This window comes from Lepus europaeus, chromosome 9 (genome assembly GCF_033115175.1).
Source record: "Lepus europaeus isolate LE1 chromosome 9, mLepTim1.pri, whole genome shotgun sequence".
NCBI classification, from domain to species: domain Eukaryota; kingdom Metazoa; phylum Chordata; class Mammalia; order Lagomorpha; family Leporidae; genus Lepus; species Lepus europaeus.
In genome coordinates, this window is record NC_084835.1 from 10,250,931 (window position 1) to 10,277,625 (window position 26,695).

A 26,695-nucleotide genomic window follows, 5' to 3' on the forward strand; every position below is an offset into this window, starting at 1 on the left:
TTCTTTTATTTATATTTTTACTTCATCCTTTTAATTTTCATTTTGGGCTATATGACACAAATACACAGGAACAACTATACACATATGACTTAGACTGAACATAAAAATGCTGTACACATGCTAAATATGTGGATGAGCAAAATACATTTGGAAACCACTAGTCTAGATAGTTAATGCCATTTACTTTTTAAAAAAAGTCTTACTATTTGTCTTTACTTGAAAAGTCAGAGAGAGAGAGAGAGAGAGAGAGAGAGAGAGAGAGAAACTAAAGCTCCCAAATGGCCACAACAGGCAGGACTGAACCAGGCTGAAGCCAGGAGCCAGGAGCTTCCTTCAGGTATCCTAAGCGGACACAGAAGCCCAAGAACTTGGGCCATCCTCCACTGCTTTCCCAGGCATATCAGCAGAGAGTTGGATTGGAAGTGGAGCAGCCAGGACTCAAACTGGCAACCATATGGGATGCTGGCACTGTACTCTAGGGCTTCAACCCACTGAACCACAATGACAGCCCCCACCTTTCCATTTTTTAAAGAAAAATACCAGGTCACAGAGGCCTACCTATATGATTATGGGTTCTCAACAAATATCAAATACTTATAATCACTGTACCATCAACCACGTTTAAATGTTTAACAAAAGAACTTAATGATATTGAAATAATCTTCCAAGATATCAAAATAATGAAGTTATTTTCTTGGTAAAAGTTCAGAGCTAGGCCGGCGCCGCGGCTTACTAGGCTAATCCTCCGCCTTGCGGCGCCGGCACACCGGGTTCTAGTCCCGGTCGGGGCACCGATCCTGTCCCGGTTGCCCCTCTTCCAGGCCAGCTCTCTGCTGTGGCCTGGGAAGGCACTGGAGGATGACCCAAGTCCTTGGGCCCTGCACCCCATGGGAGACCAGGATAAGCACCTGGCTCCTGCCATCGGATCAGCGCAGTGCGCCGGCCACAGCGTGCTACCGCGGCGGCCATTGGAGGGTGAACCAATGGCAAAAGGAAGACCTTTCTCTCTGTCTCTCTCTCACTGTCCACTCTGCCTGTCAAAAAAAAAAAAAAAAAAAAAAAAAAGTTCAGAGCTAGTGACAGAAATGAATTATCCTGCTCTCTCTTTAGCTTACGCTCTACATGAAGTTTTTAGTAATCTACAACTACGTGTGTACTGCTGAACCAAGATAAATTAGCCTAAATCAGTCTCTGTGCTCAAATGATAGAGTGGCCCAAAGGGGCCTCCAAGTGAAGTGAACCACAATCCAGCTTCAAGTAAAAGCAGGCTGTAACCTAACCTCACAGTATGCTCTTGGACGTAACTGAGCCTCAGTTAACCCCAGCCTTCAGCTACCAAATTATGCCCAAATAAAGAAATACCAGATTGTACTGTACTCTGTATACCCTATACCATCAGGTGACCTCAGTATGTAAGTTCCTGTCATTCTGGTTATAAAAGTATGCTCCTCTGGCTGGCGCCGTGGCTCAACGGGCTAATCCTCCGCCTAGCGGCGCCGGCACACGGGGTTCTAGTCCCAGTCGGGGCGCCGGATTCTCTCGGCTGCCCCTCTTCCAGGCCAGCTCTCTGCTGTGGCCTGGGAGTGCAGTGGAGGATGACCCAAGTCCTTGGGCCCTGCACCCCATGGGAGACCAGGAGAAGCACCTGGCTCCTGCCTTCGGAACAGCGCGGTGCATCAGCCACAGCGTGCTGGCCGCGGCGGCCACTGGAGGGTGAACCAACGGCAAAGGAAGACCTGTCTCTCTCACTGTCCACTCTGTCAAAAATTTAAAAAAAAAAAAAAAAGTATGCTCCTCACACTGTGTGTGAGGGTAGGGGGAAGGGTGGGGAGGGAGGCTGGAGTGGGGGCAGGGTGGAGCTAAAGAACAAATTTCAAAATGCCAAATTCTTCCATCTTTTTCTTGTTCAAGTAATCTTTGCTGAATTGAATTGGTGTCAGTTTTTCTTTAAGTCGTGCATGTGTGCGTGTGCACGTATACACACATACACAAAGGAGCATTAAAAACTTACGAAACCAGGAAACAAATCAAAACTTATGAAGGTCTTTTATTATCTCTCCAACTTAAATCTAAAAATTGAACCTAGTTTGGTTCAATTTCAAACCGATCTACATTTAAAAGTCTACGATGGATTCTTCAAAATACTACACACAGGAAGTAATCTGAAGATGAGAGAATCCATTTTTAATAATATTTAAAGTATCCTGAGGCTGGGGTCAGTGCTGTGGCATAGCAAGTAAAGCCGCTGCCTACAATGCCGGCATCCCATATGGTGCCAGTTCAAATCCTGGCTGCTTCACTTCCCATCCAGCTCTCTGCTATGGCTTAGGAAACTAGCAGAAGATGGCCCAAGTGTTTGGGGCCCTGCACTCATGTGGGAGACCCAGAAGTTGTTCCTGGCTCCTAGCTTTGGACTGGCCCAGCTCTGGCCATTGCGGCCATTTGGGGAATAAAACAACAGATAGAAGATCTCCTTTCTCTCTCTGCCTCTGCTTCTCTGTAACTTAAAAAAAAAAAATTAAATAAAATATTTTGGGGGCCGACGCTGTGGCTCAATGGGTTAATGCCCTGGCCTGAAGTGTTGGCATCCCATATGGGTGTAAGTTTGAGACCCGGCTGCTCCACTTCCCATCCAGCTCTCTGCTATGGCCTAGAAAACCAGTAGAAGATGGCCCAAGTCCTTGGGCCCCTGCACCCACATGGGAGACCCGGAAGAACCTCCTGGTTCCTGGCTTCGGATCAGTATTGTGGCCAACTGGGGAGTGAACCATCGAGTGGAAGACCTCTCTCTCTGCCTCTCCTATCTCTGTTTAACTCTGTCTAATAAATAAATAAATCTTACAAAATTAAAATATTCTGGGGCTGATGTCGTGCTCTAGTAGGTAAAGCTGTCACTAGTCATCCCATACGGGTGCTGGTTAAAGTCCTGGTTGCTCCAATTCCAATCCAGTTTCTTGCTAAATGCCTGGGAAAAGCAGTCGGAGGATGGCCCAAGTGTTTACGCTCCTGCTACGTAAGATCCTGGCTCTGGGTTTCAGCTTAACTCAGCCCTGGCTGTTGTAGCCATTTGCGGAGTGAACCAGTGGATGGAAGACCTCTCTTTCTCTCTCTTTGCCTTTGCCTCTCTGTAACTGCCTTTCAAATAAATAAAATCTTTACATATATATATATAAAATATATATTTTACCTGAAATTAGCTTACCTAGCATATTAATATTTAGAGTATATTAAAACTTCTATCAAAATAACATCATCAGGCCCAGGAATTGCTTGTAGGTTATTTAAGACAATGTTCATGTTATTCGAAATAATATTCTAAAATCAAGGTAAGAGAACAGAGTGAAGTTTTGGAGCGCTACTGTATCTAGGATCTTTACAAATGTTAAAAACATTCAAACCAAGTTTCTAAGGCACACTGTCAACTTCCTATTACTTAAAACCAAAACAATCTACTTGATCAAATTAAAAATCCTTGAAGTTATTTACTAACCATTAACAGTCTCTGCAAAGTTACCAACACTTACCAAGAACTGTTTTTACACTATGGTTGGTAATTAAAACAGAACTTCGGGATTGTATTAGGATTAACCAAGAAAACTGCCTTTAAAATATACTTCAGGAAACAAGAATCCCTGCATAATCAGCAATTTCATAAAAGAACACTCAGCAATACCAGAAGATATCAACAGAGGGCCTCCTAGGAGCCACGGTTACCAAAGTCTTCTAGTAACATCTTTCTCAAGTAAGCCAAGGAATGAATTAATTCTCTGGCATATTAAACTACCTACACTTGATTAAGGCTCTAGGTCAAAATTCAAATATTGGAAATTCTCTATAACTAAAAAAAACTCATTCTCAAGACAGAAAACCAGTATTCAAATGTCAAGTCATGGTTTTGAAGTCACAACTTCATACCTACTATTGGATCAAATTTTTCTAACAGCTTCAAAGAAAGTGCCAGACCTTAAGAACTATTTTATAAAAAAATCTGTGAACTTTAAGAAGACCATGGAGGGGCCGGTGCTGTGGCAAAGCAGGTAAAGCTGCCACCTACAGTGCTGACATCCCATATGGGCACCGGTACTCCACTTCTGACCCAGCTCTCTGCTAAGGCCTGGGTAAGCAACAGAAGATGGCCCAAAGGTTAGGGTCCCTGCAATTACGTGGGAGACTCAGAGGAAGCTCCTGGCTCTGAGCTTAAGCTGTTGCAGCCATTTAGGGAGTGAACCAGCAGATGGAAGATGTTGCTGTTTCTCTCTCTCTCTGCCTCTCTGCAACTCTTTCAAATAAAAAAATAAATCTTAAAAAATAAAAAAGAAGATGACAATGACGACCATAGGGTCTGGTGTTGTGGCACAGTTGGTTAAGCTGGCATCCCATATGAGTGCTTGTTTGAGACCCAACTGCTCTGCTTCTGATCCAGCTCCTTGCTAATATGCCTGGGAAAGCAGCAGAGGATGGCCTGTGTCACCCATGTGGAAGACCCAGATGGAGTTCCAGGCTCCCGGCTTTGGCATGGCCCAATCGCAGACGCTTCAGTTATTTGGGGAATGAACCAGCAGATCAAGATTTCTCTCTCACCTTCTGTTTCTCGTCATTCCTCCTTTCAAATAAATTTTTAAAGAAAGGAAAAAGAGCATGAAATCACCAACTGATAAACTTGATAGAGAAGCAGTATTTACCATCTTCCGATCCTAAAAGAGATAAACTGCTAACCACAATTTCTTTCTCTTAGTCCCCTAGAGACTACCTTTTATCATCTATTCCAATTTCTGAGAGGTTGAAGTTTCCATTATTTTGAGTTGGGAATTACTAAAATAAAAATGTAAAAACAAAACTTCTTCTTTGACTTCAGAGATCCCCAGACATTTAAAGAAATTTTTTGGAAGGTAGGGGAAGGAGAGGGAAGAAATTAGAGTGTAGGGAATGAGGGACTGAGAGAGAACTGATTAAGCAAAGCACCTGAAGAGGTGAGCATAATAAATAAATAATTGAACTTAAAAGCACACAGTATCTTAGAATTAGGAAAGAGACAATCACCGCTGTAACCAGATCTGGAGATCACAATTTAAGAGGGACAGTGGTGAACTGAACAACCAGACCTGATGGATAAATATAATTAAGTATTCAAAATTATGATGTAAAAGCATACCCCAGTGCTCACTTCAGCAGCATGTATGTTAACACTGACATATAGAGATTAACATGCCCAGGTGGAAAGACAACAGGAAAGTTTGTGAGGCTTTCTGTATTTTTCATGAACCTTTGGGGTCCTTACTGAATTGTTGAAACCAGAAATTTAAATCTGTGACAGCCCGGAATCCATCCGATGTGAACTTTCCCAGTGGGACCAGAGAAATTCCAAATTCACTTAGCATCCCAAGGGACTCAGTCTCAAAACCAGAAGGTATTTAAGCCACTCTTTAGGCCAACTGCCTTCTTGGGTGATCTACTCTAGGCCTCACAGATAGCTACTGCATTAATTCTTGGCGAGACCCATAGCAGCAGAGACTAATGGCCACAAGCATGACTTGTGGAGCTAGAAAGATGTGGTTCTACCATCTAACAAACTTATCAATTGTATGAATGTGACAAGTCACTTGAACCTTATTTTCCATGTCTTCACTTATAAAACAGTGATAGTAATATTTCATAGGACTTGTTTGTGGTGAAGATTCACTACCACATCTCAAGAGTAGGTAGCCCGCATAAATATTTGTTGAAGAGGGAGGGAGAGAGGGATGCAGGGAGGCAGGGAAGGAAAATCAATCCATCCATCCATCCATCCATCCATCCCAGGGACCAGCAATTATTAGCCTGGACAAAGTAGCATTCAAGAGACCTGTTGTAAAAGCAGAAACATTACACATTATGACTGGCTTTGGGAGATTCAAAAAGGCTAGACAGCCACTGCTTAGGGGAAAGGTGACAGAGCAGAATATGGAGGTTGTAGAAATCCTTGTCAACCTAACAGTTTGTGCTAATGAAAGGCTCAAAAGGAGAAGCTGAACTTTCTTAGGACAATGCTCCAGGACTCTCTGTCTTACCCTTCCAGGGGTTACGGCAACAATCATCACCATCACCGTCTCTGCTAACTACCAGATTACCTGCCCATTACATGTGGAAGCAGGTTACCTCTTACTTTATACTTTGAAGCACTATTTGAAGGTTCGTTAAGATAGTGGTTATGGCTAGTAACTTTGTTGTGGCCTTTTGATAGTAGACAGGGAAAGTAATGAGAAATCTCTTTTATTGTATCTAAATTTCTACTTTAAGAGTTAACTATCAAGGCCAGTGCCGCGGCTCACTTGGCTAATCCTCCACCTGCGGCGCCGGCACACCGGGTTCTAGTCCCAGTTGGGGTGCCGGATTCTGTCCCGGTTGCTCCTCTTCCAGTCCAGCTCTCTGCTGTGGCCCAGGAAGGCAGTGGAAGATGGCCCAAGTGCTTGGGCCCTGCACCCGCATGGGAGACCAGGAGGAAGCACCTGGCTCCTGGCTTCAGATCGGTGCAGTACGCTGGCCGCAGTGGCCATTTGGGGGGTGAACCGAGGGAAAAAGGAAGACCTTTTCTCTCTGTCTCTCTCTAACTCTGCCTGTAAAAAAAAAAAAAAAAAAAAAAAAAAAAGTTAATTATCAGGCCTCAAATTTTGCTTCAATTAGGTAAGAGCAATACTTTAGTTTTTTTTTTTTTTTCCTTAGGTGTTTCAGACAGGCAACCAACTTTTTGCCAGTCTAGTTCCTTCAATGCTCTTCTCTATGGTCTGCCTTCATATTATACTCCCCACAGTGAGTACATGAAGGAAAAAAAAAACTGCCAATATTAATGCATCTGTGCTGCAGCAGAACAAGCCCAGGACTCAGACTCAGTCATGGCTTAGCGCTCTGGCCCTAAGCAGCTTAAAACTTTCCCTAAGCCCTAACTGCCTCATCTGTAAAAAGGGATCAGTCCTACCTCAAAAAGTTGATATATATTTAAAAAGGTCTCATGCCCATTAGATACTCCACAAACATGTAATGCATGATCTCAAGTAATGGTAACAAAATAAATTCACTTAACAGACTTGCGAAGAATACCACCAATTACATGGATAAGATTCCCACTGAACAGCTCTTTAAAATCCTGTATTCCTGGGGCAGATTTCTTGCTGTCTTAAGGCAGAATTGTAACAGAGGGATGATTCTCACCTTCATCAATCTTTCTTTACTATAATTCTGCAACACTATGTTGGGTTTAATGTGAGACTTTAATTATGGGCTCTCATTTTAACTCCTCCTTAACCATATAATGCAAAAATAGCTTCACAGAGACTATTTAACTGACCATCTCACTAAATATAAGATATTTTCATTTTTAGGCACTGTAAGTAATTAACTCTTTTTCATTAGTATTTTTTTGTTTAGACATCTGAGAATCCAGAATGTCAATGCTCATACTTTGATGATGAGCATTATTTAAATAACTCTAGGGAATCATTACAGTATTTTATTTGTATTGCTCCTCATCTGAAAAATTTGACAGTTGTTTAAAAGTATTACAGGGGTAGGTGTTGTAGTGCAGTGGGTTCAGTCAACACAGCGGACACCTGTATCCCATATGGCAGAGCCTCCTCTTCTGATCCAGCTTCCTGCTAATTTGCACCCTGGGAAGCAAATGATGGATCAAATACTTGGTTCCCTACCACCTACATGGGAGACCCAGATGGAATTCCTGATTTCTGGCTTTTGCCTGGCCCAGCCTTGGCTGTTGTGGGCATTTAGGGAATAAACCTCTGTCTCTCTGCCTTTCAAATTACTAACAACATAAGGGACTGGCGCTGTGGCACAGTGGGTTAAGGCCCTGGCCTGAAGCGCTGGCATCCCATATGGGCGCCGGTTCTAGTCCTGGCTGTTCCTCTTCCAATCCAGCTCTCTGCTATGGCTTGGGAAAGCAGCAGAAGATGCCCCAAGTCCTTGGGCCCCTGCACCCACGTGGGAGACCCGGAAGAAGCTCCTAGCTCTGGATTGGTGCAGCTCCAGCTGTTGCAGCCATCTGGGGAGTGAACCAGCAGATTGAAGACCTCTGTCTCCACCTCTCCCTGTAACTTTCAAATAAATAAAATCTTTAAAAAAAAAACATAAAAAAAAATATGGGTAGTGATGAAATGACTAACAAGTATATCTGGTAATCAGTATTTAAAAAAGGAAAGCTTTGATTTCTCCTGTCTTGTTTCCTATTAGACAGAACTGGTGTTCCTCAATTCTCTAGTGTGGTTAACAGAGTTAAGAAGCAAGAATGCTAAACACAGAAAACAAAACCCAGAGATTTAGATTTGCCATCACTTATAATCAGTTATATAAGCTCAAATGGTTTAACATCTCTGGGCGTATAAAATGAAGATTTTGATTAGGATTAGCTCAAAGGATAAACAATCCCTGAGTTCTTGTTAGTCATTTGGCAACGGCTAGTGAACTACTGACTATAAATCATTTCTCTTGCAAGTGAAGGTTTAAAAAAAAAAATTTATTTTACTGGAAAGGCAGAGTTACAGAAAGGGAGAGGCAGACACAGAAAGATCTTCCATTTGCTGGTTCACTCCCCAAAAGGCAACGATGGCTGGAGCTGGGCCAGTCTGAAGCCAGGAGCTTCTTTTGGGTCTCTCACGTGGGCACAGGGGCCCAAGGACTTAGGCCATACTCCACTGCTTTCCCAGGCACATTAGCAAGGAGCTGGATCCGAAGTGGAGCAGCAGGAATTCAAATGAGTGTCCATTTGAGATTTCGGTGCTATAGGTCACAGCTGAACCCACTACGCCACAGTGCCAGGCCCCCAACTGAAGGTTTTTAATTCTTTGCTTCCTCATGACTACAATTTTGAATTCTGATTCAGATCTTATCCCAGTAAAATGCTCCTATGACAAAGTTTATTTGCTCAGTTCTTAATAAATATTTGACTTGACTCTTTGGCTGAAAATAATGTTATTTTTGTAGTATACAAACATTCTTGCTAATTCTTTTTACAGAGATCTGTCATAATTTAAAAAACAAAACAGTTGTACAAGAGCAATTTAAATTTTTTTGAAAAATGTAATTTAAAGTATGAGCTTATTTTAGTGCAAAAAACTGAAATCCACAAATTTTTTCATAATATACATTTTTCACATAGTACTTAAAATTTTGCAGAAAAAAATCTTATAATTTAAAATTATTTATTTATTTAGGAGGTGCATTCACAGAGAGTCCATCCAATGATTCAAATGCCTACAATGGCTGAGCTGTACCAGACCCAACACAGGAACTAGGAACTTAATTTTGGTCTCCCATATGGGGAAGCCTGGAACCAATTACCTGAACCATTACCTTCTGCCTCCCAGGATGAGCATCAGCACAAAGCTGAAAACAGTGTAATTGAAACTCAAACCCAGGCATTCGGATGTGGAACGTGGGTGTTTTAATAATAGCATCTTAACCACTATCCCAAAATACATACTTTTCATTACATATCTCCATGAGCTTTCTGAAATATTGTTTTATTTACAATGATTCTATTTAGCAAAAAGGTATCTTTAACACCTGCCTCTATATAAAATGAGATACAAATTAACGCAAAATATGTATCAATTATGACCGTAAGGTATAGAAGTTCAAACCGAAACCTAGTCTGCTCATACTGACCAACAGGATCACAGGTCATGATGATTTATCATCAAAACAAACACATTTTTAACTTGTACTAAGCTCCACATCATGTTACTTTACTTGCCAAAGCTAACTTTGTTGATATAAAACACTTTAATGTGGGGGTCAGCATTGTGGCATAGTAAACTAAGCCTCCACCTGTGGCGCCAACAGTTCAAGTCCCCGCTACTCCTCTTCTGATCCAGTTCTCTGCTTATGGCCTTGGAAAGCAGTAGATGGCCCAAGTGCTTGGGAACCTGCACCTGTGTGGAGGACCATGAAGAAGCTACTGGCTCCTGCCTTCGGTCGTCCCAGCTCCGGCTGTTGCAGCCATCTGGGAAGTGAACTAGCAGATAGAAAACCTTTCTTGCCGTGGCTCAATAGGCTAATCCTCCAACTGCGGCGCTGGCATACCAGGTTCTAGTCCCAGTCGGGGTGCCGGATTCTGTCCCGGTTGCTCCTCTTCCAGGCCAGCTCTCTGCTGTGGCCCAGGAGTGCAGTGGAGGACAGCCCAAGTGCTTTGGCCCTGCACCCCATGGGAGACCAGGAGAAGCACCTGGCTCCTGGCTTCAGATCAGCGCGGTGTGCTGGCCGCAGCAGCCATTGGAGGGTGAACCAACGGAAAAGGAAGACCTGTCTGTCTCTGTCCACTCTGCCTGTCCAAAACAAAACAAAAAAAAAACCATTCTTTCTCCCCCTCTATTTTTAACTTTATCTCTCAAATCAATCAATCAATCCAAAAACAAAATGCTGTAGGGGCTGACGCTGTGATATAGCAAGTAAAGCTGCTGCCTGCAATGCCAGCATCCCACATGGGTGCCAGTTCAAGTCCCAGCTGCTCCACTTCTTATCCAGCCCTATATTATGGCTTGGGGAAGCAGAAGATGGCCCAAGTCCTTGGGCCTCTGCACCCACGTGAGAGACCCAGAACAAGCTCCTGGCTCCTGCCTTTGGATCAGCGTAGCTCCAGCCGTTTCGGCCATCTAGGGAGTGAACCAGTAGATGCAAGATCTCCCTCTGTCTCTACCTGTCTCTATGCCTCTGCCTTCCTGTAAATCAGCCTTTCAAATAAATAAATAAAAAAATAAATATTTTTTAAAATGCTATAATATGAAAAAAACAAACAAAAGCCAATCTGTACTAGCAATCACCTTATATAATACATGATCTTGGTCTGTCCCCCTCTACTGATCATGAGTCTCCGGAACACAACCATGCACAAACAACAATAGTTTATGTAAGTCAGAATTTTCCTTCCCTACTAAGATTCAAGCATACTGACACAGTATCCACATCCCCTGTAAGAGGAGAGAGCAGAAATTAGGTCACATGCTACATTCCTTCAGGGGTATGATCACCCCAAAGCCTGTGACTATTTTAAAATATAAAGAAAAGGAGGTTAAATTTAACTTACAGAGTGAACTATACTTTGTATTATGTTGCAGCAGACTTCACACAAAAGTTGCTGCTTCAGAAGAAAGCAATGTAACACAGATGAAAAAAATACCCTTTAAGAAGCATCCCTATGATGTTACATTTTGCATAACAAACTTACCAAGGTCAAGAACATCTTACTTGTACCTTGACTTTCATTCACAGAACCATCATATTTAATAATGCCATAAGATCATTAGGGATAATCAGAATATGTGTGGAGCCAATACATAAATACTTACAGTCGAAGACGGATGTAATCATACATTCTGTTTCTCAGTGACTCAACAGACTTAAAAGTTACTTATTTTGGCAATCAAGTTTTGTTCTACAAAGTATTTTTATTAAAGATTTATTTATTTATTTGAAATTCAGAGTTACATAGAGACAGAAGGAGAGGCAGAGAGACAAACAGACAGAGAGGTCTTTCATCCATTGGTTCACTCCCCAGATGGCTGCAATGGTCGAAGCTGTGCCAATACGAAGCCAGGAGTCAGGAGCTTCTTCCAGGTCCCCAATGCAAGTGCAGGGGCCCAAGGACTTGGGCCATCTTCCACTGCTTTCCCAGGCCACGGCAGAGGGCTGGATCGGAAGTGGAGCAGCCGGGACTCAAACTGACATCTATATGGGATGTCGGCACTGTAGGCAGCAGCTTTACCTGCTACACCATAGTGCCGGCCTCTCTACAAAGTACTATTATGAGAACTAAAAAAAACAAATGTATCTTCCTCTCTAATTTATGTTCACTTTTCCAGTTCCATATATCAACTGCCTGTAAGTCTTCCCCTTAACAGTGCCAGCAACCGAACTGACAGTAAATATACAGAAAACAGATTCGTACTGGTTTCCATAGACGTTTTCAACAGTTTATTGGGGAAAAGGACACTAATCATAATCACTGTGCTCAATCCAGCTCATATCCTAACGACCTCCTGCAATAGTTACTTCTCAAATTATCATCCCCAAGTAACAACTCATCCCCAGATGTTCTGCCAGCAGGACAGCGTTCCCTCACTTCCACCTACTGATCATGGCCTAGGGCACCACCTGGTGGTCAGCAATAAAAATTATCCTTATCACCACCTCTCCCTCACCCTGCCTTGTAGAGCTCAAAAAAGTCGCATTTGTCTTCTTGTTTTCCTTTTTTCATTGATCATTGCTGTTTTATAAAATAAGGGGTATTTAAATAGCAATGATTCTTATTATTCACCATGTAGTTATTTCTGTAATACTGGTAGATTTTAAAGGAAAGGGCCTTTTGGGTTAGACTGGGAATCTACAAATAATTTTTTATGAATTAATTTATTTATTTGAAAGGCAGAGATACAGAGAGAAGAAAGAGAGATCTTCCATCCTCTGTTTCATTCCCCAAATGGCCACAATGGCCAGGGTGGGGCTAGGCCGGGCCAAAGCCAGGAGCTTTTTCTGGGTATCCCACATTGGGGCAGAGGCCCAAGGACTTGGGCCATCTTCCACTGCTTTCTCAGGAAAGCATCAGCAGGGTGCCTGATTGGCAGTGGAGCAGCTGGAACTCAAACCGGTGCCTGTATGGAACACAGCACTGCAGGCAGAGGTTCACAGCACCAGCCTGATTCATTTCTACACTGAAACCCAAAACTCATTCCTCTCATAGCAATACACAACTAGGGACCGGTGCTGTGGCCAGAGCGGGTAAAGCTACCACGTGAGACACCCAGCATCCCAAATGGGTGGATGCTCGAGTCTCTGCTGTTCAACTTCTGATCCAGCTCTCTGCTATGGTCTGGGAAAGCAGTGGAAGATGGTCCAACTGCTTGGGCCCCTGCACCACATGGGAGACCTGGAGAAAGTACCTGGTTCCTGATCAGCCCAGCTCTGGCCATTGTGGCCAATTTAAGAGTGAACCAGCCGATGGATGACCTCTCTCTCTGCCTCTCAAATTAATAAATTTCTTTATATTTATTTATTTGAAAGGCAGAGTTACAGAGGCGAGGGGTCTTCCATCCACTGGTTCACTCCCCAACTGGCTACAACAGCCGGAGCTGTGCAGATCTGAAGCCAGGAGCAAGGAGCTTCCTCCGGGTCTCCCATATGGGTGGAGGGGCCCAAGCAGTTGAGCCATTTTCCACTGCTTTCTCAGGCTATGCAGAGATCTTGATTAGAAGTGGAGTAGAGCAGCCCAGACTCGAACTGGCACCCATAGGGAATGCCAGCACTGCAGATGACAGCTTTACGTGCTACCCTACAGCACCAGCGCCAATAAATGTTTAAAAAATACATAATTAAGTACTACTGTCCCAAATTCATTAATCAATTTTGACACGCAGAGAGACAGAAAGATTTCCCATCTAATGATTCATTCCCCAAATGCCTGCAACAGTTAGGGTTGGGTCAAGCCAAAACCAGGAGCCTGGAACTCAATCCAAAGCTCCCACATCTATGGCAGGGACCCAAGCAGCTGAGCCATAGTCTGCTGTCTCCCAGAGTGCACATTAGCAGAAAGTTGGAGCCATGAGTAAGTGTAGGATGTGAACACAAGCACTCCGATATGGAATGCTGGAATCCCAAGCACTGTCTTTACTGCTACACAAAACACTGGCCCTGAACATTGTCTGGGTCACTTAGTAGATGCCTATGGTCCATAACAGTAACTTCTTAGCTAAGCTCCCAGAGATCTTGGCTGGGATTTTTTTCACTATTTTATCTCTTTTTTTTTTTTAATTTATTTTATTTATCTGAAAGAGAGAGTTACAAGTTACAGAGAGAGGCAGAGATAGAGAGAGAGGTCTTGTATCCGCTGATTCACTCCCCAGGTGGCCGCCACGGTTGGAGTTGCACCAATCTGAAGCCAAGAGCCAGGAGCTTCTTCCGGGTCTCTCACGTGGGTGCAGGGGCCCAAGGACTTGGGCCATCTTTTACTGTTATCCCAGGCCATAGCAGAGAGCTGGATCGGAAGAGGAACAGCCAGGACTAGAACCAGGGCCTATACGGGATGCCAGCACTTTCAGCCAGGGCTTTTTAACCCGCTGCACCACTGCACTGGCCCCTTATCTCAATTTGACCGTAACTATTTAAAATAAAACTGATTCTAGGCCGGCGCCGTGGCTCAACAGGCTAATCCTCCGCCTTGCGGCGCCGGCACACCGGGTTCTAGTCCCGGTCGGGGCACCGATCCTGTCCCGGATGCCCCTCTTCCAGGCCAGCTCTCTGCTGTGGCCAGGGAGTGCAGTGGAGGATGGCCCAAGTGTTTGGGCTCTGCACCCCATGGGAGACCAGGAGAAGCACCTGGCTCCTGCCATCCGAACAGCGCGGTGTGCCGGCCGCAGCGCGCTACCGCGGCGGCCATTAGAGGGTGAACCAACGGCAAAGGAAGACCTTTCTCTCTGTCTCTCTCTCTCTCTCACTGTCCACTCTGCCTGTCAAAAATAAAAAAAATAAATAAATAAAAAATAAAATAAAATAAAACTGATTCTTTCAACATGCAATCCCCTATTTCAAAAATCTACAATGAGTATTCCCCTTTTCCAATTACATAATCAAAATTATTTAGTTTCACATTCATATTACTAAATCAAAAACCTCTCTCCTACACTGAAATTTTCAAAACTAGCTATATACAATCACATTTTCTCATTTCTCTCCCTCTCATTACTTCCCCTGAGGTCCTACCAGTCCTCACACTGGTGAAGACCCAAGGGTTCGGAGTGGGATGTAATAAGAACACACGTGGTTCCAGCTCTCTAGAGTCTCACAATTGGTTTTTTTTGTTTTTTGTTTTTGTTTTTGTTTTGACAGACAGAGTGGACAGTGAGAGAGACAGAGAGAAAGGTCTTCCTTTTTCAGTAGGTTCACCCCCCAGTGGCTGCTGATCTGAAGCCAGGAGCCAGATGCTTCTCCTGGTCTCCCATGCAGGTGCAGGGACTAAGTACTTGGGCCATCCTCCACTGCTCTCCCCGGCCATAGCAGAGAGCTGGGCTGGAAGAGGGGCAACCGGGACAGAATCTGGCGCCCCGACCAGGACTAGAACCTAGGGTGCCGGCGCTCACAACTGCTTTTTGTTATTTGATGTTTTTACTTTTTGTTTAATATCTCAGCTATCTTGAAACATTTGCATATATCAGGATTTTCTTACAGTGGAAAAGATTTATACTGACTGGGCCTCAGACACCCTGCAAAGAGCATATTCTCTATGAAGCCCCTTTAACTTGGCTCCATATACAGCTCTCCCTTCTGCGAAATGCTTTCACTAACATTTACTTACACACTGTTCTCTATCAAAGCTTTTTAATTACCGAGTATAGGTCACAGCCAGGCAGGATCCAGGGTGACTGGATCCAGTGCCACACTGTGAACGACCATCATTTTATGGTGCTGTACAGATTTTTTAATTTATGGAATTATCAAATAAGTAACATCAAATATGATTTAGTACAATTACTTCATCCTGAAAATGAAGGAAGTGAAACCTAGAGAGCTGAATTAGTTTAAGGTCACACTTGCATGTTTAGTAAGAGAACCCAACTGCAATCTCAAACCCCAGGCTGCTGACTTCTGGGCTTGACTGTATTTCACTGCATTGCTTCTTGAATTGCCATTTATGCAAATCCTGCCATTCCAAGGTCCCTAAGGTCCTTAAGGCTGTGAAAAGACAACTGTATACCTCTTAACTCTAAATACAAATTTCCAACTTAGGGGGACTTTATCTCTCTAAGATAGCTATTTGTGAAGTAAAAAGTCTTTGCAGAGACTGGTACCGTGGCACACTAGGTTAATTCTCCGCCTGCGGCGCCAGCATCCCATATGGGCGCCGGTTCTAGTCCCAGTTGCTCCTCTTCCAGTCCAGCTCTCTGCTGTGGCCTGGGAAACAGGGGAGGATGGCCCCAGAGCTTGGGCCCCTGCATCCACATGGGAGACAGGGAGGAAGCCCCTGGCTCCTGGCTTCAGATCGGCACAGTTCCGGCCACTGCGGCCACTTGGGGAGTGAACCAGCAGACAGAAGACCTTTCTCTCTGTCTCTCTCACTGTCTATAAAAAAAATAATAATAAAATAAAAATAAAAATAAAAAAATAAAAAGTCTTTGCTATACAGAAATGTCTCATTTAATGAAAAAGACAATCCAAACTTACATATTTAGAAACCTGTCTCAACAGCAAATATTTCTGTGTATTGATATATGCACCTCCACAGAATGTGACAGAATATATACTGAGAGGACAGGTGACCAGAAACCTTACCTCTAAAGAAACAATGAATTCTTTTAAAAGCTGGAAATACCCATATGAAATATATAGTATTAACAACACTAAATACACCAAGCATAAGTTTAAACAATGTCCACAGATCAAATTCTTGATATAGAACTGCCCTCTCAGGCTATGCTGGCCTGACTGATTCCAATACCCTCAAACGAAAACATTTCTCGATGTGTAAAATTCTTACTTATGGCTCTGATGTGGATTATCACCCTCTTACCATAATGCAAAGATAAACTAATTTCAGTAAAATCGCTTCATAGACAGGCCTCTGGGGCATTTCCATTTGCTCTTTTTTCTGCACACACCTCAGTTTTCTGATATGTTCCCTCTGGCATCAGAACAAATCTAATGAACAAGTGAATAAATTAGGTTTATTATTACTTCAGCTCTGAAACATTCTAGCTGTGTAACAGGCTGGTTGTGAAACCATGAAGAGCCTTAATTTCTCTAGGCCTTTCCTGACTTATTGGCAAAAAGGAGCAAAAACATCCCATGGGAGCAAAATAAAGAATTATTTTTAGAATTAAAGAGAAAATTATATTATGTGTTTAAACACACTGCCTGCTGTATAATAAACAACAACAAATGGCAGCTACCCTTATCATCACTACCATTAGATACACCAGGTACTCCTCCTCTTAATATTTCAAGCACTGGGGCCGGCGCTGTGCTGTAGTGGGTAAAGCCACCACCTGCAGTGCTGGCATCCCAAATGGGCGCTGGTTCGAGTCCTAGCTACTCCATTTATGATCCAGCTCTCAACTATGGCCTGGAAAAGCAGTAGAAGATGGCGCAAATCCTTGGGCCCCTGCACCCACATGGGAGACCAGAAGAAGCTCCTGGCTCCTGGCTTCAGATCAGCAGAATTCCAGCCATTGCAGCCATCTGGGGAGTGAACCAGTGGATGGAAGACCTCTCTCTGTCTCTCTCTACCTCTCCTCTCTCTGTGTAACTCTGACTTTCAAATAAATAAATACATCTTTAAAAAAATATTTCAAGCACTGTTTTAAGCAAAGAACACTGCACTGGAAGTTTAAATATTTTCATCTCCAACTCAGTATATAAAACCAAGGTTATTACAACAAAATATGTTGTTCATTACTCAATCAGTAAAAATCTGTAGTAACGTATTTATGGATATGGTAAAATGTTCATGACAGAATTTTAAGGGAAAGAATATAAAGTTGCATTTAATAAGATCCTAGTATTATTTAAAATTTTAATTTTAATGAAATTAAATAAAAATAAATGTAAATGTTTTATACATTTTAATATATATGCATGTTGAGAAAACACATCAAAATATTTGTAGTTTTACCTTCTGTTACTTTGTGCATTTTGAAAGCTTCCTACACTGAGAATGTATGTCTTAAACTTTCAAAACTCAAAGCACTTCAGAGAAAAAACTGCTTATATCAATTTGATTTTGTGAATTTAAAGATGATCCTTTAATTGACATATCTTAGCCAAGTTTATATTGACATATATTTAGTAAGTACACATGCAGGTACTATAAAAGACTAGATATGTTAAGATTTTTCTGTGAGGAAAAGAACAGACATTAGTAAATCTAAGAAGGAAAGGAAAACATCTTGTGTTCAACATGTTATGACTCTTCTAACCAACTCCCATCCCCATCATTAGAGCAAAGCCATGTCTTAGACAGGAACAGATAAAAACTTGTCAAATCTGAATTTTTTTAAACACACACATGCATACACACACACAATACAAAAAACACACTAGCTTAAAGGTAAAGAACTGGGCCAGCGCCACGGCTCACTAGGCTAATCCTCCACCTGTGGCGCCGGCACACCGGGTTCTAGTCCCAGTCAGGGCACCAGATTCTGTCCTGGTTGCCCCTCTTCCAGGCCAGCTCTCTGCTGTGGCTCGGGAGTGCAGTGGAGGATGGCCCAAGTCCTTGGGCCCTACACCCACATGGGAGACCAGGAGGAAGCTCCTGGCTTTGGATCAGCGCGGTGCGCTGGCCGCAGCGCGCCGGCCACGGTGGCCATTGGAGGGTGAACCAATGGCAAAGGAAGACCTTTCTCTCTCTCTCTCTCTCTCTGTCCACTCTGTCAAGACAAAAACAAAAAAAGGTAAAGAACTGGACTGGTTTTGTGGCAGATGGCTAAAGCAGAAGCAGATGGCTTTCAAACACTAGTACACTGAAAAATTAACTGACCATTTGTCTCTGGGTAGTGTGTGTGCACTCATATACACATGCAACTCTCTAAGAACACCATTAACTTATGTGGGACAGAAATATCAATGTACTTTAATGTTAATCATCAGTATTAAATCAAATTCATCCTCAGATTTGAGGTAAAAAAAGACAAAAAAGAAGATACATCAATATAGAAGCACCAATACTTGGTATTTGAAACAATCAAGTGGAAGTGTTCCACTCTCATCTCCATTTACCCAATTTGCTTTATTTTCATTTCTGTAAAGATTTATTTATTTACTTGAAAGGCAGAGTTATACAGAAGGACAGAGAGATAGAGATCTTCCATCCACTAGTTCTCTCCCAAGACAGCCGCAACAGCCTGGGCTAGGCGAGGCACTTTTTGTCCATGTCTCCCACTTGGTTCATAGTTGGCTGCTTTCCCAGGCGCATTAGCAGGGAGCTAGACTGGAAGTGGAGCAGCCAGGTCTCGAACTTGTACCCAGAGTGATAAGGCTTTATTGAGGATAGGGCATCAGAACGGAAGGGACAGAGCGCGCCCAGTTGCTCTGGATGAGTGGAGAGAATACACTGGGCAGAAAAGGCGGGCGGCTCAGCTGAGGCAGAGGGCTGAGCGTGCAGTCTGTTTGGACTACCTAGGTTTTTAAGGGAGTCTGTTTACCCACATCCCCCTCTCCTCCAAGACAAAGGATGGGAAGTCCTAGGGGAAGGGTTTGTTGGGTGAAAATCAGCAAATTCCTCCCCAGATTTGCTGGCCCCTGGCCGGGCAGAGCAGTGGGGCTTCCCTTAGGACATCTGTGAAGGTCACTATGCTTTTTAAATAAGTGAACATGTAATGAAGCAAATACATATCTAAAAAGTAAATATGTAAATAAAAAAAAAAACCCTGGGCCGGCGCCACAGCTCACTAAGGTAATCCTCTGCCTTGCGGCGCCGGCACACCGGGTTCTAGTCCTGGTCAGGGCACCGATCCTGTCCCGGTTGCCCCTCTTCCAGGCCAGCTCTCTGCTGTGGCCAGGGAGTGCAGTGGAGGATGGCCCAAGTGTTTGGGCCCTGCACCCGCATGGGAGACCAGGATAAGCACCTGGATCCTGCCATCGGAACAGCGCAGTGCGCCTACTGCGGCGGCCATTGGAGGGTGAACCAACAGCAAAAAGGAAGACCTTTCTCTCTGTCTCCCTCTACTGTCCACTCTGCCTGTCAAAAAAAAAAACAAAAACAAAAAAACAACAACAACCCTGAAGATTCTGGCTTCAGCCCAGCCCAGCCCATCCATCATGGCTATCTAGGGAATAAAACAGTGGATGGAAGATCTCTTTATCACTCTCTCCCTGTAACTCTTTCAAAATAAAATAACTCTTAAAAAAAAAAAAAATCCTGCCCCAGATTGGTTCACAAGTTAAAATATACAAAATACATACACATATAACATATTGATAATCTACTTTAACTGATTTTATTAACTGAAAAACTATTTAGACTCAATTATGCTGGCTAACAAGGTAAAAACAGGGGCCGGCCTTGTGGCTTGGTTAAGCTGCTGCCTGCAGGCCAGCATCCTATGTGAGTGCTGGTTATGCCCCAGCTGCTTCACTTCTAATCCAGCTCCAGGCTAATGCCTTGGGAAAAGCAGCAAAGGATGGCCTCCTTAATCTTTCTCTCACCCAAGCTGGGAGATCTGGAGGACGCTCCAGGCTTTGGTCTGGCCCAGCCCTGGCCATTGCAGCCATTTGAAGAGTGAACCTATATATGGAAGCTCTCTCTCTCTCTCTCTGTCTCAAATAAATAAATATTAAAAAAAAAAAGTAAATAGAGTACTCAGGTTCTATTAATGTGTCGTTCACAAAAAGAATATAATCTAGACTTCTAAGAAGAAAAATGATAACTTAGTGTGCCTTTTACACCTACATGTCAAAGTCTGCAAATGATGTAAACAGTTTTTACACATTATTCTGGTATTACACATGAACAGCATGTGAATGTTCTCCCAGATTGACAGTTATAAATGAAATATTTATTAAATTTTAAGAAGTCAGTTGCCTAAGAAGCAGATGTATCCAAAGTCCTTTTTATTTCAAAGATAACTATTATACTTAAGTATATGCTACTTTAAAAAATTTAAGTTTTAATCCGTATCATTATTACTCACAGTGATTTACTGTCCATAACTTGCTTTCAATTTCATATTTAAGTAGGAGGGTTTAAAGGAACGTGATTCAACATTTAGATTTGGAGCCAGTGCTGTGACATAGAAGGTTAAGCCTCTGCCTGAAGTGCTGGCATCCCATATGGGCACTGGTTCAAGTCCTGGCTCCTCCACTTCTGATCTAGCTCCCTGCTGATGTGCCTGGAAAGCAGTAGAAGATGGCCCAAGTACTTGGGCCGCTGTACCCATGTGAGAGACCTGTAAATGCCTGGCTTCTGCCTTTGTGGCCAGTTGGGAAGTAAAACAGCGGACTGAAATGCACCCATTCTCTCTCTTTCTCTCTCTCTCTGGCTTTGGCTCTCCTCCTCTGTAACTCTAACTTTCAAATAAATAAATAAATCTATTAAAAAAATTTAGATTTCCAGGTAGTTTTTTTTTTTTTTTGACAGGCAGAGTGGACAGTGAGAGAGACAGAGAGAAAGGTCTTCCTTTTGCCGTTGGTTCACCCTCCAATGGCCGCCGCGCTGCGACCGCCACGCTGCGCTGATCCGAAGGCAGGAGCCAGGTGCTTATCCTGGTCTCCCATGGGGTGCAGGGCCCAGGCACTTGGGCCATCCTCCACTGCCTTCCTGGGCCACAGCAGAGAGCTGGCCTGGAAGAGGGGCAACTGGGACAGAATCCGGTGCCCCGACCAGGACTAGAACTCGGTGTGCTGGCTCCGCAAGGCGGAGGATTAGCCTATTGAACCTGGCGCCGGCCTCCAGGTAGTTTATTAATAACCAATAAAATACATTTAACAATCATAGGAGCAATAAAGAATGCAAGCAACCAACTATCATAAAAACCTTTGAGAATACTCATACATAAAAGCAAAGGTGAAAACAGTAGCTAGATGATGACTCATGGAGCACACCTGGCCCATAAATGTGTTCTGCTGGCCTTTCATAATGTGTTAGAAACCATCAGCTTTCCAGATTTCCAGTTTATCTTGAAAAAGCACAAGTTCTGACAAAACTGGATCCACATTCACAAACTAGAACTCTCTGACAAAGCTCAGAAGACACCATCCCTTTACACAGGGCAAGAACAACAGTTTGTCCAGGCTCCCAGTTAACTTCAATCTCTGCATCACTACCTGTACCTGAGTTTTCAAACTGTAGCAGGACTATTTCTTCTATGTGCCTCAGCTAAGGAAAATGTAGTTACAGGGAAGTTGCCATCTAAAATTGATACAACTTGTACATCCATCCATATAGGCAGCCCAAACATCAGTTTTTTAATAGTAAATACACTCTACTGTAGAAAGCAAAATGTTTAACGATGCCCATGGCGTAGTACAGCATGTATGACAATTTTAAGCACTTGTATATTTCCAGATTAATCATAAACAAATCCAGATTCTAGAACTTTATTCACTACCTTCATTAAGGTATAAAACTCATTTCTACATACAAAACAAAAATAAAAAATAAAAAAATAAACTAAGTTTCTTTGTTCCTCTACCATCAAACTGACCCTTCTAACAAAGGAAATAAGCATAACATTGTAGCAGAAAGGTAAATTAAACAAAATACAGCAGTATTTAAGAAGCAAAATGCAACTGTAACATTCCTCCATTACTACAGTTATTATTTACCCCACTAATAAAAAGGGGAACTACACCCCAACTTTAAGGTATGTGCTAACAGCTCTCTTTTAAGTTACCAAAGCAAAGTCCGCAAGGTCCTCAGTACAAAGAGCAGTAAGTGAACAGAAAAGGAAACAGAAGAGACTTCGACTTACCCGCTCTGTAGCTGCCTCCTCTCCTGGCAGACACGCAGCAGCAGCACAAGCTATTTCCATCATCGCAGAACTGGTAGGAGCATCAGTTGTGGATGAAGACCTGGGTCGGCCTGTCTGCATAACAGCTGCAACCTCCTGGCCAGATTTCCTGTTGATCTGGGGACTTCCCTTTGGGGCCTCTGGCTTGCCCCGCCTACTATGCAAGCTTGTCCCTCTCTTCATCTTGGGTGGCACTCGGATCTGCTGCAGAACACGATTCAGAGCTGTGGGGTGGGTGGGGACACCATCAATCTCAGCACATGCGTTCTGGCTTTCCAGATCCATTTCAGGTTCTGGATCTGCCTGAATTTGTTGCACATCGTGTGGAGACACTGATGACCTCCTGCGCTGGTGCTGGAAGAGATGCTTCAAGCCTTGGCCAATCACATTAATGTTCTCCAAAGCATTGTGGGTCATTTTAGATAACTTCTGTTCTGATTCTGTCTGCTTTCTGGCCTCTGCATCTTGGGATCTGCCTCCAGGATCAGGGTCCTCATACAACTGTTCACTGCCTGAAGGCTCCATTGGTAGATTTAATACACTTATTTTCAAACTCAAAAATGTCTAAGCACACCAAGACTGTCAAATTAGGTAGGCATTTGCTTCAAGAGTGACTACACATGCAGCTGTGAGACGAGGCTTCATGCCTATCTAATGTTAAAAAAAAAAAAAAAAAAGAATCTTGTATCATAAATCCATGCAGAAATTACAGTGTTAAGAAAAAAAAAAACATGCTTCTAGGCAAACAAATAGACACTATCATTAAGCAATCTTTAATCAGAAGATTTAAAGATAGTTTTCCAGATAGTGAATAATGATTATTTTCTAGAATAGGAGAAAAAGCCCAGAACAAGTACACAGGAAATAAAAAGTAATCTCTTTTAAAAATCCTTACAAGTTTTAATACATAAAAGAAAATTGGATTCTAAAGGAGCCATCTTGGAATGGACACCCTAAAAGTAGTTGACAGGAACAGTCACTGGTTGGGGTATCATGAGAACAGACCACCCAGTGTGTTCAGTCTAACGAAGGCACTCAATTTCTCTCATTCATAACGACAATTATCCACATGCTGAAACTTAGTAAATTCAAAGAACAGTGAGAAGTGGAGATCCCAATTTAACTGTACAAGAGATCTTCAAGTAACTCATGGAAAATCCAAACTGAAAAAACTAAGCATGGATTTCAAGGTTTTTTGCACCAAAATACACTTATCTTTTAATTCCATTTTCCATGAACTTTTTAAAGTACCCTGTTCTCCCGCATGGATTTTAATGGAAAACCACCATTTCTTCATACCATTCACATTCTCATTCCAACCTCCTTGGCAATGAGAAATGACAGGTTTGCTCTTTTGAGAAAACAAAGGAAATGAAAATCTTTTAAGTTAGATTCTCTGCTGAAGTACAGATGACCCTTCTGGCATGACATGAGTGAACAGTCCAGAGAGTGTCAATCTTCAAAGAGACTAGAGCTTTGCTCAGTACCAGCTATCAAGAAAGGAGATTAAAAGAAAACCTTTCCTCAATAGTGTCATCCCATGACAGACTTCCCATACAACCATACAAACTCAAAAGCAAAGAACACAGTAACTGAATATGCAACAGTAAAAGGAAAGGTCAAACAGCAACCATACACCAGTATTAAATGCAGGAAATTAAAAAGAAGCTAAAACCAAGAGATATGAAATCAGCACAACTGCCATGGTTACTAAGATCACATGCAAAAAGGAGGGGGAGACATTTTTTCTAATACAAAGTGTTTAGTTTCCTACTGACTTTGTGTAAATATATAAAGCAAAGTTGTATGAATGCACAGAAGCTGCTGGAGGATACAAAACATGATACAGATTCTTTATGTCCATGTTTTTCCATAATTCCCCATATTTTTTGTTTAAAAAACTTTAAACTTGATGTATTACCAAGAACTTAAGTGTACCTATGCATTTAATTATCCTTACCTGTCCTCATGAGTTTTGTCAAACTAAAAATTACTGAACTGCTTCTAATTTGCAAAGCATTGAGCTTCTAAGAGAAAAAGGGCTATAAAACCAAGATAATCCAGCACTGTAGGACATGAATTAATCTCTTTTCACACTGGGCTAGACTCTGATAGGAGGATTTCAAAGCAGCAGCTAATAGTAAGCAAGCATTTAATGTCTTCCTTTTTGATATTAGGTTAACTAAATATTCAACTGATTTTTTTGTTGTTGAAGTAAAATATACAGGAGCTTATCATATGAAATTAAAAGATACCATGAGGAAAGAACGGTGTTAAGGTGAGACCAAATGCCCTATTTTTCATATATACAGGTATTAGGAATTTACTGTTCAGTAAATAGCATTTCATTGGGCAGTGTTAAACTAATCAAGTGGCCATCTGTTTGTTACCTGTTTAAAAAATGGAGAACATGGTACATTTCAAATGTTACCAACTTCATTTGAGATTTCACTAGCATCTGTGTATCATTTATTTTCAAATAACTAAAAATAATGGTTGATTACAAGGAAACAATAACATTCCCTAAGAAAACCTGAAACACAGGTCAGTTCCCAAGCCAGGACTTAAAAACTAAAGCTTACAAGCCAAGGCCATCTTCACAGCTGCAAAAATTAAGTAACAGAATGTGATGAATTCCTGGATTTCTAAAGCAAGACAACAAGGAGCCATAAAGAAACCTAAATTGAGCTTAAGCATCAAGTTGTAAGATTTTTAAGAAACAAACAACTCACACATTGATTACAAAATATAATCTGGTACTTATAGACTTGTCTGTATTATCTGCATTACTGTGGTTACTTCAGCAGCAGCAAGAAACAGACTGAAGTCTGCTAAAATTTTCTTTAAGACCACTTTTCAGTAAGAGTCCATGCCAAGTATTAAGGAAGGTCAACTGCTGTGGCAAAAATACCAAAGATTATAATGTTTTAAAATTAATTCTATAAAATTCTTAACAGCAAGAATGCAAGCACTAAACAAACTCCATACATAAGTCTCCCTGATTTTCTTCTGTAGGACAGTAAAGCTCAAAAGAGTAATAACTGCTGCTTAGACAGTAAAATTCCCCAATCAAGTACGACAACCTTCAAAAGCACACAGAAAATGTTTATTATGAAAAACCAATGCATGGACTTCAAGAATTTTTTGCACCAAAATAAATTCATATTAACTTGTTATTTTATGTCTGAACAGGACCCAGTTTGAAAGGAACCTCTGCGACAGCAAGAAATACTGAAACAAGAAAAACATCAAATGTGGGGCCAACACTGTGGCACAGTGGGTTAACATGCCTCCTGTAACACTGACATCCCAATTTGAGTTCTGGCTGCTCTACTTCTGATCCAGCTCCCTGCTAATGTGCCCAGGAAAGCAGTGGAGTATGGCTCAAGTGTTTGGACTCCTGCCACCCATGTGGGAGACTCAGACAGAATTTCAGGCTTCTGATTTTGGCCTGGTCCACCCTCAACCATTACAGACATTCGGGGAGTGAACCAGCAGATGGCAAACCAATTTCTCCCTTTCTTCCTCCCTCCCTCTCCTCTTTTTCTCTCTTACAAATAAATCTTACACACACACACACACACACACCCCAAATGTGTGGTAAAGTTTGGGAAGAAGAAACCGTTGATGCTTTCTGAAAGTTTGTGGGGCTAACATCAAAAAGAAACGGTAAATTCAAAATGGGTAACTCATTCTTTTTTAAAAAGATTTATTTATTTGAAAGCCTGCATGTGAGGGGGGAGGAGAAAGAGAGAAAGAGACAGACAGACAGACAAAGAAAGCTCTTCACATCCACGGGTTCACTCACCAACTAACTACAAAAGCCAAGTCTGGGCCAGACAGAAATCAGGAGACCAGAACTCATGCATGTTTCCCACGTGAATGACGGGGCCCCAAACTGGGGTCATCTTCTGCTGCCTTCCCAGGCACATTAGCAGGAAGCTGGATCACAAATGAAGCAGCAAAGACTTGGACTGGCACTCCGCTATGGGATGGCAGCATTATAAGCAGTGGCTTAACCTACCGTGTCATAATGCCAGCCTGCACATTAAGAGGGGCTAAGACAAGGTTAAAGATAAAAGTCCACAGCACTGTATCACCCAGAGGAGTCTGTGAGGAAAAAATTAAAACTTGTTGGAGCTGCCATTGTGGTGCAGCAGGTTAAACTGCCACTTGCAGTGCCAGCATCCCACATGGACACTGGTTGGAGATTTGGC

At 42.4% G+C, this 26,695-nt stretch overlaps 1 protein-coding gene across 11 annotated transcripts in view; it reads right to left on the reverse strand.

Moving 5' to 3' along the window:
• The window catches only part of TMCC1 (transmembrane and coiled-coil domain family 1), a 239,593-nt gene that overhangs the window by 140,749 nt on the left and 72,149 nt on the right, over positions 1-26,695 (reverse strand). For 8 of the 11 annotated variants that reach the window (XM_062200492.1, XM_062200493.1, XM_062200494.1 and 5 more), the window contains one exon: positions 22,440-22,702. The exons of 1 other annotated variant lie outside the window; for it this stretch is intronic. In XM_062200492.1, coding sequence (XP_062056476.1) covers positions 22,440-22,702 — 263 coding nt within the window. Of the gene's footprint in view, positions 1-22,439; positions 23,130-26,695 lie in introns of all 11 variants that reach the window. 2 more of the 11 variants (XM_062200491.1, XM_062200490.1) reach the window with 1 other exon arrangement.